Source organism: Cupressus sempervirens, chromosome 9 (assembly GCF_028749045.1).
Source record: "Cupressus sempervirens isolate cs-2001-9-10 chromosome 9, ASM2874904v1, whole genome shotgun sequence".
Classification (NCBI taxonomy): domain Eukaryota; kingdom Viridiplantae; phylum Streptophyta; class Pinopsida; order Cupressales; family Cupressaceae; genus Cupressus; species Cupressus sempervirens.
The window spans coordinates 339,979,400-339,997,418 of NC_143126.1; the positions used below are offsets into that span (position 1 = coordinate 339,979,400).

The 18,019-nt window shown below is 33.0% G+C and overlaps 1 protein-coding gene across 1 annotated transcript in view; it reads left to right on the forward strand.

Annotated features, from left to right (window-relative positions):
- TTN8 (Structural maintenance of chromosomes (SMC) family protein) overlaps nucleotides 1–18,019 on the forward strand; it is a 188,954-nt gene that overhangs the window by 68,138 nt on the left and 102,797 nt on the right. Inside the window, exon 4 of the mRNA XM_089800051.1 lies at nucleotides 2,006–2,244. Within this exon, the coding sequence (XP_089656177.1) occupies nucleotides 2,006–2,244 (239 nt within the window). The remainder of the gene's footprint in view (nucleotides 1–2,005; nucleotides 2,245–18,019) is intronic.

Sequence of the window (18,019 nt, forward strand, 5' to 3'; positions counted from 1 at the left end):
TAAATGCAACATATATTATTAAATCCTTCTTTCCTGTTGCCACATTCTCATTGTACCGATTTACATTGGAACAAGAAGACACCAAAACTGCTTTATAATAACTGCACTACTCCTGCTTGACCTGCCCATATTCTGAAAGACATTTGTGGCAATTACTTCTGTCTCAAAAAGTATAAATCAATGGCACAGCTTTGCTAGGGAGAAAGACCTGTGGAGTGGGTGTATAGCAGTAACTGAAATGGTTATCCTAAATTCCGTTCACATTTCACTTGATACTGATATTTTCAGTTTTAATGTAAGAAAATTAATAAACTATATTAAAAAGTGGCATCTCCCATGTACGATTAGTTTCTATTTTCAACAATATATGTACTGGTACCAGCACCAGTTTCCCATACAAGTACTGCTACCAGTCTCCTGGTAATCTGATTCTTTCCATCATGCTTGCCATTTTCTGCACGAGTTTCATTTGAAATTCACTTTGCTGCCTGCAGCTCATGGGGAGCAGTCGGACAATGCTACGTGCTTGCATTTCAATACAAATTTTACTTTTTTTCTGTTTTGACTTTGCTTCAATCATTCTAGTAAATTTTTTAGCTGAAAAAGGATGGCAATCAGCAGGTTGGCTTCAATATGTGTTGTGGTAGTTTTTCTAGTCAATGGAATACTATTTACTTATCATCTTCCCAAATTCTTCCTTATTCTCCCTATAAGAGCATGGAAATGGATACAACCATATTTTAAGATACCCAATATGGATACTGCTGGATAGGACATTAATAAAAAACACATGCATATAATTAACATATTTTTGTAAGTTATTAGAGGAGACATTTACTACTTAAAAAGCAATATAGATACATATGTCATAAATCATAAATGCTATATGAATAATCATAATTAAATTTAAACAGTTCACAATCTGCAAAAATAGCAGAGTTGCATTGGAAGATAAATGAAAAGACTGGGTCGCTCAAACAGAAATACATTTTATTTGTCTTTCTCATTTGGTCTAAGTTTTTTTTTATACCAAAAAAAAAGTTGCACGAATGAAGCTTTAAAAAAATTAAATTTGCAAAGATTTACATCAATTTTGTTTTAAAATCAAATCCGTGTGCTGTTGGAAAATCAAGTTACTTTGGGGCACACATGGATACAGTATTCAATGTGTATCCAGGCTGTACCGGATACATATCCAAATCTGATATACGTGCACCTGAGGAGGGACAGAGGAGAATCCTGCTAGTTTGTCCTGTAAATATGAATTATTAGAGCATCATCAGTCAAAGATCTAAAGCTACAGTTTTTGCAGTAAAATACATGTGATATTCCTGTTTGCTTAAACATGGACACCATTCTATTTTAAGTGAGTTTTACACTTTGGTGAACCAAAGGCACATTCATTGCTGCTCACATGACTTTGATTACAAAAATGTTGCTGAATACTTTAGTATATCAGTTGTTTGAAAAGAAACACATAGTCCTGTAGTCACTTGAAAAGCAGAATAAGCATGCTGGCACTGCATCTTTCATATCCAGATTCTTTTCTTTGAATCTGTTGATGGAGCATCTTTATATCCCAGAACTTGGCCTTTAGCACTAATCTTATTGACTGTTAAGGAGACTAGAGAGTTCTTTTTAATATAATGTTTTTTAATTCATGCTTCTAAGAATTTTATGATGTGCTTTTTAATACTCTATTTTTCTGAGTCCACTTTTTTATTTCCAGTTATGTATTTCTCATGTATTTCAAGGAAGGCAAGATGGTACGGCTTATCATTGTAGTCTCTCATAATTGCTTCACATCTATAGATTTTTTATAGCTAGAACTTTCTTCGTCACTTCTATTTGTTGTATATGACACCATATATATTTATAGAAAACTAGTGGCTAGTGAGGAAATTAAAAAATACGTGATAAAATTCAGTGATTTGCCTAAAGCTTTTTACTTTGTTCAACATCAAACATTCTTGTTTCCTTTGAGATAACTCTTATGTTCTCTCAGCAACCAGAGCTTCTCAAGTTAAAAGAAGAAATTTCGCGCATCTCACAAAAAATTAAAAGCAGTGGAAAAGAGCTGGATAAAAAGAAAGAAGAGCAGAGAAGACAAGGAAAAGAGATAGAAAAGCTTCGGAGGGAGTTAGAAGATGTAAATGCATCATTGAATGAATTGAATGAGCATGACCAGGAAGAAGGCGGAAAACTGCAATTAGCTGATAGCCAGGTCAAGGAGTACCATAAAATGTAAGGCATTATTAGCTTCACGATGTTGGTAGGGTAGTGTTTCCTTTGTTCATCTTGACAAGTAGGCATTAACATGTAATTAGTAATTACCACTACAATTATCTTCTTGCTGAGTTTTGTTCTCTCTTTTGTTTGTGCCATAAAAAACATGACTGTTTTAATACTTTTCCTTTTCAAAGTAATGTTTTTTGGTGAAGATTATGCCACACTAAAGCTGCTGTTAATGAACTACTGATTCATTTGTCTACTTGGGAAGGTTGTTTATTGGTATTGTATTCTTGTGAAGTTTTACATAGTTCTTTTGCCTGTTTCAGAAAGGACAGTACTACTTAATGCAATATTTGGTTCTGAAGATTATGTAACACTAGTTTGGCTCCCTATTGAGCTACTAATTCTTGATGTAGGTTAGAGAAGACTTTTTGTTTGCAATGATAGGTTTTGATATGAGAAGGGTCAGTTAGTGTAAAACGCCTTAACTCAGACATTTGGTAATTATTTTCATAAGGTAACTCTTTAGTAACATCTTTAAATAATAAGAGCTCAGATGAAATAAACATTTTGAATATGTATGGTAATAGGAAAGCATGGTGCAGTAAGGGAATAATGAATGTATTGCTAAGGAAGGATAGGATGCCCAACAAGGTTGCGTGGAGACGGGTGTACTTGGGTACTACAAAGATGGGCATTGGTACAGGTAAAACTATTTTTCCAAAATAGGAGAGGGGGTTACTTGGAGACGATATCATTTAATATTTTTATAGAAAATCCTATGTTACCCAGGGACGCGTTTCCAGCCCTAAGCCTTGAGTTTCGGAAACTGTCCTCGTTTCAGGGACTTGCGGACGGCCAGAAACATTTCCAAGCCATCCCCACCCAACCAAGAAAATTGGAAACCTGTCCCTGAAACTTAGGAAACTGTCGCGTTTCCAAAGGGTGTTGACCGTCCCGGGGACTCCGTAGCCGTTTCCCATCCGTCTTGGGGACTGCTTGAAGTTTCCGATTTTAAAATAAAATTCAACTTAAAAAAACATTAATAAATGGCGATATTCTGCCCATTCACTGGCCCCACATTAAAATAATAAAATATGTTGATATAACCCATGTTGAAAGATTTTTTTTTTGGAAGCTGTTACAAACTTGGCATCCAATTATGACTGAAAATTAAAACTTCAACTTTTGTTCAACAAACCAGACCTGAAAATGATTGTAAATCAGACTTCTTTTTGATATTCATATTGCAGACCTGGAAATGATTACTACTAGGTTGAGGAATACTCAGATTGTTTTCACCTTTGATAATGCTTTAATAGCAACAATAATTGCCCATAAATAAATTGTTGTAGCTGATTACTGCCCAAACAAGATGGTTGCTACTCATCTAGGAAGATTTGGCACAACAAATTTGGTTTTCCTCCAAAACCCACAAGAAAGGGCTCTAAAGTCTAATCTATGGTAGATTGATTCTCTCATTTGATGTCATCTTATGTTCCAATACTTAAATGATGATTCAATTTGATGCTATGTTCTATACTGATTTGATGAATGAAATTGATAATTTTAAACTATGTTGCTATGATGAATGTGACAATGTTATGTAATTCTGAAATTTATGAATATATATATATATAGCCGTCCTCTGCTGCCCCCTATTTCAGCCAAAAAAAAAAACCGTCTCGGAAATTTGTTTCCTTGTCCCCTCATCCCCTTGTCCCAGAAACTCAGGGTAACATAGATAAAATCTGAAAATATATTGACATTGAATTTTCATAACAAGAACAATGATCTAGTTTATTGTTAAATATTAACGTTGATTGTCCCAGAAACTCGGGGTAACATAGATAAGATCTGAAAATATATTGACATTGAATTTTCATAACAAGAACAATGATCTAGTTTATTGTTAAATATTAACGTTGAATATTAAGTAGACAAAAAAAAGGTTGTATTATCATATTATCGTTGTATGAAAGCTTTAAACTGATTACATATTGGAATAGGCTGGATGAACAACATGCTGATGCATAAACAAAATGAAAAAACTGAAACAAAAATCAGAAATCTTAATCTTTCATCTAGTGTTCTACGCTTTGATTATCCATATTATGATGCTCTCTAAATAGTCATCACTCTCAAACTCAGGATCCTCTATTGGTAGAATAACAAGGGGTAAATAAGTAAGACCATCTGTTTCAAGCACTTCAGCAAGTTGCATGGAGACAGGTGTACTTGGGTACTACAGAGATGGGCACTGGTACAGGTACAACTATTTTTCCAAAATAGGAGAGGGGGTTACTTGGAGATGATATCATTTAATATTTTTATAGAAAATCTGAAAATATATCGACATTGAATTTTCAAAACAAGAACCGTGATCATGGAGACAGGTGTACTTGGGTATTACAAAGATGGGCACTGGTACAGGTACAACTATTTTTCCAAAATAGGAGAGGGGTTTACTTGGAGACGATATCATTTAATATTTTTATAGAAAATCTGAAAATATATTGACATTGAAGTGATCTAGTTTATTGTTAAATATTAATGTTGAATATTAAGTAGACAAAAATAATGTCATATTATCATATTATCTTTGTATGCAAATTTTCAACTGATTACATAGTGGAATAGGCTTGATGAACAACATGCTGATACATAAACAAAATGAAAAAAACAGAAACAAAAATCAGAAATCTTAGTCTGTCATCTAGTCTTCTATGATTTGATTCTCGATATCAAGGTCCTCAGCTATGATGCTCTCCAAATAGTCATCACTCTCAAACTCAGGATCATCTATTGATAGAATAACACGGGGTAAATAAGTAAAACCAGTTGTTTCAACCACTTCATCGAAAATGGCTGCAACTGATGCGGAGCATCCAACACAATCATGAAAACTTTCAAGGGTAATATTGACCTCCAACTTGATAACAAGGTTAATTACTCTTTTTGACACAATCTAATCGTCAATGTCAATAAAGACTTTATTTGTCCACAAGGACCACCATACAACACCTTAGCATTCCAAGAAACCAGATGACTCTTAACCTTTGAATCTGATACAAATCAATCTAAAAAGTATCTTAGGACAGATAAAAAACTATTCCTTTCACATAACGCTCTTCACAGGGACTTCAATTTTATCCAAGATAGAATGTCTGCAACCTTCCTATCGCAGTAGTGACAGGATTTCATACACGAAAATACCAGTTTTCAGAAATGGATCTCTTCGACCCGTCAAAAGACCTTAATAATTTTTCTGGAAGGAAGAAAGTTTTGTTGTGACATCATTATCCTTCCATTCATCTTAAGTCATTAGTCTATAACTAACTCATTGCGCAAAAAATAAATAATTAAACAAACTGCTTTCACAAAAATCAGCCATAACTTGCTCATTTCTCCATGAAAATGGATTGAACTTGAAGCAAATGAAAGTTAGTTCATGTATCTAACAAATTCCATTGGTTTCATGCCAATAATATGCTGTACCTATTTGTACAACTCACTGCAACATGACCAGGGATAACCTTAAGAAAACCCCCTTTAGAAAAAAGTACAAAATTTTGGCAAATCAAACATTAATTCAGGGGAAAAAAATACTTTCAATTGGCGAATTTTTATTTTTAAGTAGGAAAACTTTTAATTTTATTGGTGGTTGTTTTTCAATCATATGAAAATTCTATAAAATCCCGGCAAATCTTTCATTATTGATGAAAATCGTGGAAAAAAGTACACATACCTAGAAACAATAGTTTTATTATTATTATAATTATATGGAACCTAATTAATTATCAAATTTAGCTCACTTTTATCATTACAGTATTCCTCCAAATTATTGAATGGTTGTTTAGGGGAAGCACTCCTATTATTTTAACCGTTGGATGATTTTAAATCAATGACCTAAATCCTATTTCAAGCCAAAATTTTAAAAGGATACCAAGTTTTAAAGAAAGTTCCCGAAGTAAAGACATGTATCCCCAGTCAAATCTATTTCGCAAATAAGTGAGAAAGGATGAAAATTTCATGAAAAGTCTTCAGAATAGAGACACATGTCAAATCTACATAATGTAACTTAAATTTTAACCAAATATTGGCAAATATGACCATCAGCTAAGACAAGCCTTGAAAATTGTAGGCGAAAACATTTAATTTAATACATAGAAAAATTAGATTCCTTAGATTCCATTCGTGAATTCATCACTAAAACATAAATACTTCTGTATTATTATTGGTGATTAGCCTAAGCATGGGACCTAATTTTGGTAAAGTGCAAGCAACATGGACACCCCAAAAGTGCAAACAAATTAGCCAAATCTAGGATCCCTGATGAGTGAGATTAGCCAATTGGCGAATATTAGCCACCAAAGTTATCCTTGAGTTACATGACTGTTCTGTCCTAATAACCAACAATGCAAAATACAGTCCTAGGGCATCATCCTTTCATTAGCAAAACTTCTTCAAATATCCTGCAACTTTGGAGACTTCAAGAACATGTTAGAAACAAGCATTTCACAAAATCTTGTATCTTTCCACTGGTTCTATTTTAAGATATTTTTTGAAACTCTTTGATTACCCTCATTGAGGGTTTCAACAGTTTTTACAGAATCCATTGAGAATTGCATATGGAAATGGACCAGAAATGACTCACATGAAAGTCCAATCATTTTTCTATCTTTCTAAATAGATTATACATTGAAATTACAACTTTATTGATCCTCCATGGCTCTGCAACTATGTTGAATCAGAATTCCATGACTCTCTGCAAGTCCTCCAAGTAGTCTGACTCACCAAGCCAAGCAGACCTTGCCAAGTTTTTAAACTAAGCCCGGATCATGGAATATATATATATATATATATATATATATATATATAATTTCAAGGGTTTTTTCATTTTGCTGAGTCATTGCTGAGTATTTATTGAGTTGTAGCCGAGTCACGAGTCAAGTTGACCTTGCTGAGTCTGAGTCTGGGAACTCTCTACAGATCTGCCAAAACTGTATGACTATTTGGGAGTCTGATTAATATTCTTTGTTAAACCTCCTCCAAACTTGTCTCCCTCTTTGAGCACGTCTAAACAATGTTATAAAAACCTTTTTCAACCATTTAAAACCATTTCCAACACCAACAACTTCTTCATGACCAAACTCCTTGCATCTTTTTTGCACTTTTTGCAAGTTGCAATGTTGCAGCTTTTGCACTTTTTGTGCAACTTTTGCAATTTTTAACAAAATATCACCAAACATTGTAAAACCATTCTCGGACACATGAAACCTGACAAAATGGACAAAATGAGACCAGTTACTATTAAGTTTGTGGTTACTATCAGATTGATATGATTATAAGATTCATTATTGATAGTAAATCATCATTAGATAAATACTCTTTTATATATATATTATACATATGGTTATACTAACTGATGATGATTAACTATAGAGACATGTCTCTCGTATTTATGAGTCCTCAAATCTGCATTTGGAAAATATCTATAACAATGGCAATATAATTACACTTGTAGAAACCGATCCATGTTAATTAACATGGTATCAAAGCTTAACTGCAAATGTATAAAAAAATGATAAAAGAAAGTTTACAGGGACCAACTTCAAATATAGAAGCACTAATGGGTATATTCAGTGGGAAGGGATTGAATATGACAGATCTGGGCTTATTGTTCAAGCAAAAAAACTCTAGTTTCCAAATGACGTGTCGCTTTAGATGTCTCATTATTGTGGAAGATAATCAGAATCATAATGTGCTCAATATCTTCTCTATCGATTGTAAAGTGGACCACTAGCCGAGTTAGGTATGAGGACTCAATGCCACTGACCAAAGATCGTGTGTTACTATGAGTGGTAGATACGATGCCATTGAGATTATTGAAGTTGCATATGAGAGAAATGATGTCTGCATAGTGAATAAGATAGGCAGTGGACTGCACAAGTAATTGAGGAGACCTCTATTGTCGAGACTTGGTTGAATCTATCACTATTAAGATATATTTTTCATACTTTATCAATAATTTGGCCTGCGAAATGTTCTTGATGATTAAAAAAAACTGAAGATTTCATTGTGTTGCACATTTACATCATTCAGAAATATTGAAGCCAATTGTTATTTTCAAGAAGAGATTCTTACTTAAGGAGTTGTGATGTTCTGAGTCTGTGGTTGTCGTAAGAATACCAAAAATCATATCATTTATTGCCTCAGTCCTCTCATATATTCTTTTAGTGAGATGATATTATATATGAAGTATTTGGAACAACTATGATCAAATCCGAGTAGAGTAAATATTGTAGTTAATCTTGTTGAGAAAATCATAGTGGTTAAACATTGATATATTTACCTAGGTTTGGGAGATTTGTCATTTCCACAAATTGATAGATGATGAAAAATTGCTATAACGCTATAACCCTAAATTGGTTGTTGCATTTGACAATCTACATCAAGTCTTGTATGCAACAATTTCAGCACCATTCCAAGTCTATTTATTGCTCTCGATCTGTACTTGAAAACCATTTTTTGCAAAGGACTTAATGCTTGGTGATTATTTGAGAGGATTCAATGTGCAAATTAATGCCTAGACTCTTGAAGCTTGGGTGCTTGGTCATCAAAGTTGGTCGCCATTATTTCCCTTTACCTATGGCATGATTCATCCAAATCTCAAATGATATTATAAACCCTAGTGGATATTTGAATCAAATCATCCAATATTGTATCTTGAAGATTCACCAATTGTGTTGCTTCATATGGAAGAGAGAACAGAAGCACAGTTTACAAAAATGAAAAGTATTGACAACACAGAATGTGTGTAGAGAATCTTTATGCAAATATTGAAGGAAAATTCTCTATGTCATCTTGACAGAAAGGAAGCCAAGTAGTAGTAGATCGATTGGAGAGAAATGTTGTTCTGATTATGCATGATTTCAAAAGATGAGTGTGTTTTATAGATTTTAATGAGCAAATGAAATAAGGCGTCATTGAAGATGATCAAATATTTATATTTTGTATCAAGGCAGTCATTACAGAAAAATTGAAGGAAGAATATAAACGGAAGTTGTTTCCAAGCATAGAATGAAATGATAAGAGGAATCACTGAAATATAGATAGATTCTACTGATCACATGCTACATTACATGGTAGCAGATATATGAAGGCACGTGATCAAGAAACAGTAAAAATAATATACAGCCAGTGTTTAAGAAGAGGGAGAAGAAGCGACTATAATTAGACATGTTTAAAAGGGCTAAGATAATTTACACACACACATATAACCTGAAATATCAAGTCTGCTGAACAAGGAAGTCAGATTGGCAATATGCTAGATCCTTGAATACATGACAGAGGCCAACATGAGGCTCTATTATGAAGTCATGATGATATATATATCACATTGAGTTTGGAAAAGTGGTGGATAGTGGATATATATATGACATTGAGTTTGGAAAAGTGATGGATAGTGGTATTGACAGTGCAAGAGCCAAATCAAAGAGTGCAATTTACAAGATGTTCCTCATTTGGATTGGTCCCCTTAAGAGATATAAATGAGATTCAGAAATCAAAGAGTGCAGACTGAGTCACATATTCATATGGATTGGAGGTCAAAATCCAAAATCTGGAAATGAATATTTTAGCACTAAAGACAAACAAAATTCATCAGAATTTGGCACGTCTTCTATCATTGTTCTCAGAAGCCTCACATAACAAATATGATGTTGATTGGCAACAGTATACAAAGCATGAATGTCCAATTATATATATGTATATGTGTGTGTGTGTGTATATATATATATATATATATATATGGGGTCATTCAATTTATCAGGCTTCATCAAGTCTCCTGTTAATAGTACTAAGAAAGGAGAAACACGAAATACCTTTTGTAATTGTTTTAATCGGCAAAGTTATCAACAAAAGTCAATTCCTTAGCCACAACCAATTCAGATTGCAAGACTGAAATCAATCGACTGTACATAGTCACTGCAACAATGGGGCAGTACAATACAGTCCAATACATGTTTTGTCCAAGGACTCGGTGAATAATCAAACCTTGATATGGGTGCCAATTTCATTGAGAGCAACTCTGCAGATCTGAGACGATACTCGAATTGAAGAATTCAAAACAAACTATCTTTACATGCAAGTAACTGTTTGACCAAAGTACTTTGAGGATTTGAGTGAAAGTTTTTTTTTTTTTCAAATCTAAATTGAAGACATTACAAAATTGGCAGTCTCAAATTAATCATATTAATTTAGAGGAAATGGATTGTATTGAGATAGTTTCTCTTGTTTACATTTTCTTCCAAAGAGGAGGAATAAGAGTGGGAATATTACATTGTGGGGGGAATAATAGTCAATGTCCCATTCCCACTTGAACTATCTTTAGAGGCGAGATGTTCCATTCTCAAATAATTTAAAAGGACAATTTCTGAATCTTCATGTGCAGATAAGTATTTTTATCTTTTACATTTATCTTCTCTTTATAGTCTATCTCTTATTTGTAGTTCTATACATACCATAAGGGTTATTTACCTTGATCTTTTCCTTATGTGCAGACTCAATCTCATGATAGTAGCTCCAAAGACCCCGATGATCAAGATGGATGAAGTGAGGCTCTTGAAGCAAACATCTTTGATGATTGAAATTATGACAGTAAGAGGGAGTATGACACTTCTTCTAAGGCAACGTAGGAGCTTAGAAGATTGATACTCAGAGGGAGTCTAGAAATACATGTGGGTGATTGCATGTTGTTGATGGGCCTACTCCTATGTATATCACGAGGAAGTGATGACTTATCACAAGAAAGTCAGAAAATTGATTCAGAGCGAGTTCAATAGGCATCCTTGGGTGAAGAGAGTTTCTGAGGAAGTAACTAGAGGACTTGACTTTCTAGAATCGATGTTCAGAGGGAAAATTTTGAGATGCAATCCTTTGTGGATGATATCTTCTCTATGAGGAGAAGTTCTAGGAGAAATTCTTTGTAATGCGCTCTCCTCAATGAGAGAGAAGACAAGTGAAAACCCTTGTTCCACCCTCTACTAGCAGCTATGGTGGGCTCACCCTCTTACTTGGTTAATGGTGGATATTGTGTGAGTTACTACATGATACTGTTGTAATTATTTCATGAAAGGTGACAATTTTTCGTTGATGTATATATTTAGAGGGGAGCTATTGAAAGGTGATGATCTTATCAATAGCTGGACGAGTTATCATAACAAACTACATTAAATTGTTATCTCGGAGTGCCGGAAGTTATGATAACGAATAGAAGGTAACGATTGAAAGGTGACGATCTTATCAATAGTAGACCTATCTCCTAACACCAAAATGTGTTAGAGCAAGTGTTATCATGGTTCTTCAGGCCGGATTTTGCCGGACACCTTGACAACCAACTTATCATGGTTCTTTAGGTTGGATTTTGCCGGACACCTTGATAACCAACTTATTATGGTTCTTCGGGCTGGATTTTGCTGGACACTATGAAAGTTGTTATGGTTTTTTGGGCTAGATCTTACCAGACACCATAACTTAAATTTATTATAAACTTATATTAAAGTTATAGAAATTACTTAATTTTCCTCTTTGCTAAAAAAAAAAAGTGTTGCGAAATTTAGCCTCATTGTGAATCGTAGCCAATTCCATATATAATATATGTAATATATATATGTGTGTGTTGATGAATTTATGTTGATGTCCTTAAATATGCCATTCTAGGAATATCATACCGAGATGATATCTCTTTGTATACTCAATAGCATAATATGTTTTATATCAATCCTTCCTAACTAAGAGGGAGTGTTAAGTTTGTAGTTACTGTCAGATTGATATGATCATAAGATTAATTATTGATAGTAAATCATCATTAGATAAATATTCTTTTATATATATATATATATATATATATTTGATATATTATATTATATATAATTATTTATATATTATACATATGATTATACTGACTAATGATTAACTATAGAGACATGTCTCCTCATATTTACGAGTCCTTAAATCTGCATTTGGAAAATATATATAACAATGGCAATATAATTACATTTGCAAAAACCGATCCATGTTAATTAACTATTACAACATTTCAAACCCCCTATTGGACATTTCGACTGTTGGACCGACTTTGACCTTTATAGGACCTTTTAGGCCCTTTGCACAACATGGCTCTTAAGGCCTTACAAATGAGTTGTTTTTGGCTCCAATGTTCTCTAGTGACCTTACATAATATCAATAATCATTACAAATAAAGATAAATGCAACTTATTCTGATAATACACCTCTGTGGATAGGTGCTTCTGCACCAACTTCTCCATCACATGAAATTTATTCTGATTTTAAGCATTTGAGATTTCCACAGTCCCTAATTGATTATGGTATATGAATTTTTGGAGAAGATTGTGTGTAAGTTTTTACCATCAACATTTAGGATAAAAGAGAGGCAAGAAATATAAGATGTTTAGTTTTAGAATAAACCTTAAACTAAAGAGAGGCAAGGAGAGTGGGAGTGGCACATAGTTAGTGGTAGAAGCGGGAGAGAGCCAATCAAGAGAGCAAGTTGGGCAAAAAGTCGGCACAAGAAAACTAAAAACTAAAAATAAGGAATGGAACAAATGGAAAAAATATAAATATAAAGGAAATAAAAAATATATAAATATCTATATTTCAAAGCATGAAGACTACAACCAGTATAATATTATATAATATATATTAAAAATAATATATAAAATAGCAAAAAAAGAAAAGAAAATATAATATAAATGAATCCTATTAGTAATTTACGTAGTATATATTATGTGATATAAACTAAATTAGTAAAAATATAAAGTGAATATTATGAAATTAAAATATATCATGATAACAAATCTACCAAAAGTTAATTCAAAGGCATATGTATGTATGTAAATATATACACGCACCTAAACATACATAAAAATGAAAATAAAAGCCAAACAACCAAAGGAAAAAACAAATAGAACACATAATAAATAAGAAAAAAGAAAATTATAAAAACATAAATAAGACGAATATAAAAGCAGAATAATTATGTTGAAGCAAATATATAAAAATATTAGCTAATAATCAACAAATAACAAATAAAAAATAAAATAGAAAGATATAAATGTGAGAGCATATAGATGCAAATAGATAAAAGAATAAATGATTAAATATATAAAGAATTATATATTCACATACATATAAATGTTTATATATTTACAATTATATATATGCATTTATATATGTCTTTATATATAAATATTCTAAAAACTTACATGCAATCTTCTCCAGAAATTCATTTAGCTTAATTGATCACATTTTGACATTTTGTTGAAGGACCCTCATTGTATCCAAGATCTACATGACAGAAGACAAATTGAGCTATCAATGTACACCAAGTTCTCTACTTTCTTACCCTAATCGGTTCCTCTTTAGTGAATGAATGGATTGTATTTACTCCAACTTGTCTCACAAGATGAAGAACTTGCTACTTGTGAGAGCAATCTTATTACGAATGATTGCAATTCAGGGGTTTCACTTCCATGGTTCCACTACCACTTTATAGGATATTTCTTTACTTTCATACATTTAAAGCTTGCATGGAACCAAACTCATCGTGCCCATGTGAAAAATCATTCCATTGACTCCTCAAAATTGAAGCATCCTTATATCAGCTACAAATTTTACAACAGTTCAGAAATGCTCATTAAGAACCATACCTCTCACCTCAATTGTAGTTTTGATGTAGATTGTCTCCAATTTGCACTTGCACCACTAACAATCGTGGAGCACAAAGCTCCTTTGACTTGACAAAGGCACTCAAGAATAATATGTAAGAAACAAAACATGTATCAACATGTTTGAGGAGTTCCATATTATCAAATTTACGATAGATGGCTTGTGCATGGTGGTGGTTGTATATGAACATTTGTATTATCATCCCTCCTCTATGAGATCTATAACAAATAAGGGTGGCATCAACAACTTGCACTACATGTGATGCCCGCACCTCCTCAATTCCCTTACATAGCTAGGGTTTTATAGAAATTTTACATTCTTCTCTTGCCTTGAACAATCTATTGCCTTCAAAGAATAAGGCTATTTGCTGCATGTTACCATGATGGTAAGCGGTGAATGATTTCTAGTATCTACCCTTCCATTGATAATAGTACTTCATACACCTATAGCTCACACTCATGTCATTGGTGCAGTTTATTCATTTAATCTAGTTTTTTCTTTGTCGATTAGAATAATTTAGAGCTTTTCATGCCCTAGTGTTTTATGTCTTGCTAGTGCTCAGTGTAGGAAGGTGAGCGAGCAAAGTTTCGACCTTTAAATTTGCATAAAAAAGCATGCAATTGCTACATCAATTGCTTTTCGACCTTGCACATCAAACAATTTTTCATGGGATTTGAGCTGCCAATGTTTGGACTCTTCTAAGCATATTTTGCTCCTACATCTATAGAAGAGACATTCACCTCTGACAATATTCTGACCTTGAGTTGCAACAATTGGTCCTGTTGTTGAAGCATGAGAGCTCTTATTAGCAAATTTCCTTCAACCCTTTCTTGATCTCTCACAATATCATATTCCATCTCATTTGTACAAGGATAAACATCTATCACACTTTGTTGAAGGAAATGAGCTTTCACCCTTGTGTAAGTGCCTCTGCATGCCCACATATAGAACTTACATTTAATTGTGAGGGTTCCACCTAAGCACTTCGGCCGTGGGTTACAATCAACATAATTCCTTGGTGATTACAACCCTCGCCTTTCTCCACCCTACATCTTTACATGGAAAAACAAAAAAAATAGCTTTTGATTGCATGGCTAATTGATTGCTAGTCAAACTCAATAAAGAGCATATTTTATTAATTATTCAAAAAATAAAAAAAAGACCAAGCCTTTATCTTTGTATTAAAAAAATTAAAAGTTAAAGCTTTAGAATTTGTAGCCTTGTGAAATTTTGTTGTAAATTTTATGTATTAGGGATTTATAATGTATATGATGAATGTCTTATTGATGTTATCATATTAATATTTAAAAATTCCCATTTTCTAATAGGTGTCCCCTAAGACGGTCTCCAAAGATCTATCCCCATAATGCATCCCCCTGTCCCTACTTGCTATCATTGAAACTTGGTAGAATATAGTGTAAAGTTGACTAGCACATTTCAAAACACTAAGAAGAGATGTAAAATAACAAAGCTCTGGTACATCCTTGTAGCCACATCAAATGACCAAAAACTCCGAGCCAGTGTGACATTCGTGAAACAAGAAAAAGAGAACATGCAAAGACTATTTTTGTGAACTATGAAAGTCCACTCTCCAAAAAATGTTTTCACCTTGTTGATGTATAGTAATAAGTATGTAGAGTCATGGATTGAATTTTGTTGTTTGAATTCTGTCAGGGTTCCTCTAAGAGAATTCTTAGCGAAATTCAAGCTTTGTCCAAGAGAGGATGAGTTAACTCAGTCTATTTATTATGCCACTTTATTATTAAATGGAGATATTAATTAAAAGTGGAATTAGACACAAAAGAAATGTGTTAAATATGTTAGCCATGTGAGAAATTGAAATTAAATAATTTGTGTCAATAGATTTATTATGTGTATATACTTTATTACAGCATTATATAATTGTTCATTAATATCATATATATATACACACACACACACACACACACACACACACACACACACACACACACACACTACCAAATAAGTTGAACAATTATCAAACACATTGTAATAATTATTAAAAACATTATAATAAACTTCTTCGATACCTTGCATCGGTGGTAAATGTTTTAATTAAGATTGTTGTCAGTCTGTTGGCCTTCTTCACTTCTACTGTCCTCACATCGTTCTAAACTGACGGGACATTTTAAAGGACGTGTCTTAATACCGCTTCAATTGATATATATTTGAATGCGATGGGATAGATCGATCAATCACCAAGGCAATCGAGTTTTATTCCCATCGCATTTCAAGTATAATTATTATTTTTCAATACATTGGTAAATCTGAAATTAACACATAATTATTCTTATATTAATTACTTGTTCTCAATATAATTATATTAATATTAAGATATTATATTGCAATCATATTTACCTTAAGAATATAAAGTCTTTTCATAGCATTACATATATATAGAAATTGAGATTTACACCAAACAAAAGATATACAAAACTTTACATGGTATCAGAGCCAACTTGGTAGAGAAATCTCGAATTTCATTTAATGAAAAAAAGGGAAAGACATAATGCCAAACGATGTCAGAGTGGAAGATAGACTTGAGGGTGCATCAAACTTTTTCTCTCGGAAAACTCATATTATTCCGATTCTTGAAGATCTGGAACTAGAAACATTCATTGAAAAAGATATTCCAATACCTCAAAATGAATCAGAAGGACTCACCTGGAAAAGACGGAACAATAAAGCAAAGAAAATTATTGTTGATTCGATAAAGGATCACATTCTCCCTTCCATATAAGATATCAAAAGTGCATATGAAGTATTTACGACCATAAAAAAATACATTTGAGATAAATAACTCAAGTAGACTGATCACCTTAAAAACTCAACTACTGAATACTAAAATGGAAAAAGGAGATTCTGTTCAATCTTATTTTGAGAAAATTTCTGAAACCAAGAAACACTTATGATCTATTGGACACAAAATAGAAGATCAAAAGCTCTCATTAATAGCTCTTAGAGGACTACCAATGTCTTGGGATACTTTCATCCAAGTGGTAAGTAGACCTTCAATTCCTACCTTTGATCAGCTAAAAAATGAATGCATATCAGAAGAGTCAAGGTTAATCTCCAGAGGAATCACATAAAATCAAGGAGGAGAAAATCAAGCTCTTCACACTGTCTCAAATAAACGAAAGTGAAAATTCAATAGAAGGAAATTCAATAACAAAAAAAAGAATTTTAGAAATAATGATTACTCCAAAGTTAAGTGTTACAAGTGTGAGAAGATGGGACACACCTTTAGAAACTGTCCAGAGAGAGAAAAAACTACTAGCCTCCCTAGCTGAAACAAAGGAAGATGAAAACCAACTATACTATTCTGCACTTTCAAGTGAAGTAAATTCAAATAAGGAAGCTTGGATTATAGACAGTGGTGCATATCGTCACATCTCTGGATTCAAAGATATGTTTGATACATTCGGAACTCATATTATTCAATGAGTCACAATTGGAGACAACTCCACCTATCCAGTCAAAGGCATTGGGACTTGTTCTATCAAATTAATAGGTGGAGCTACACTTAATCTCAAGGATGTCTTATTTGTACAAGGTATAAAGAGAAATCTCATTTCAATCTCAAGTCTAACCGATGGTGGATATCAAGTCACCTTCAATAAAGACAAAGTACTAGACTGGCCTAATAACTCAAATCTGAAAAGAGCTATTATCATAGGATCCAGATTTGGAACATTATATAGATTAAGCAATATTCAAAAGCAAGCCCTTAGTCATGAAACATCAAATATTAATGAATTATGGCATAGATGACTTGGGCATATATTGGGTTCAGCTCACTTCCAAATTTAGAAAAGATCACTTCTGGAACCCCTAAACTAGACTCATCCCATATAGGAACTTGCAAAGGATGTGTTCTAGGGAAAATTATAAAAAGACCATTTCCCTCTAGTGAACACAAGTCAAAATTAGTTTTGGAACTAGTTCACTCAAACCTATGTCGACCTATGCCCACACCTTCTCTAGGGGGATTCCTTTATTATATATCCTTCATTGA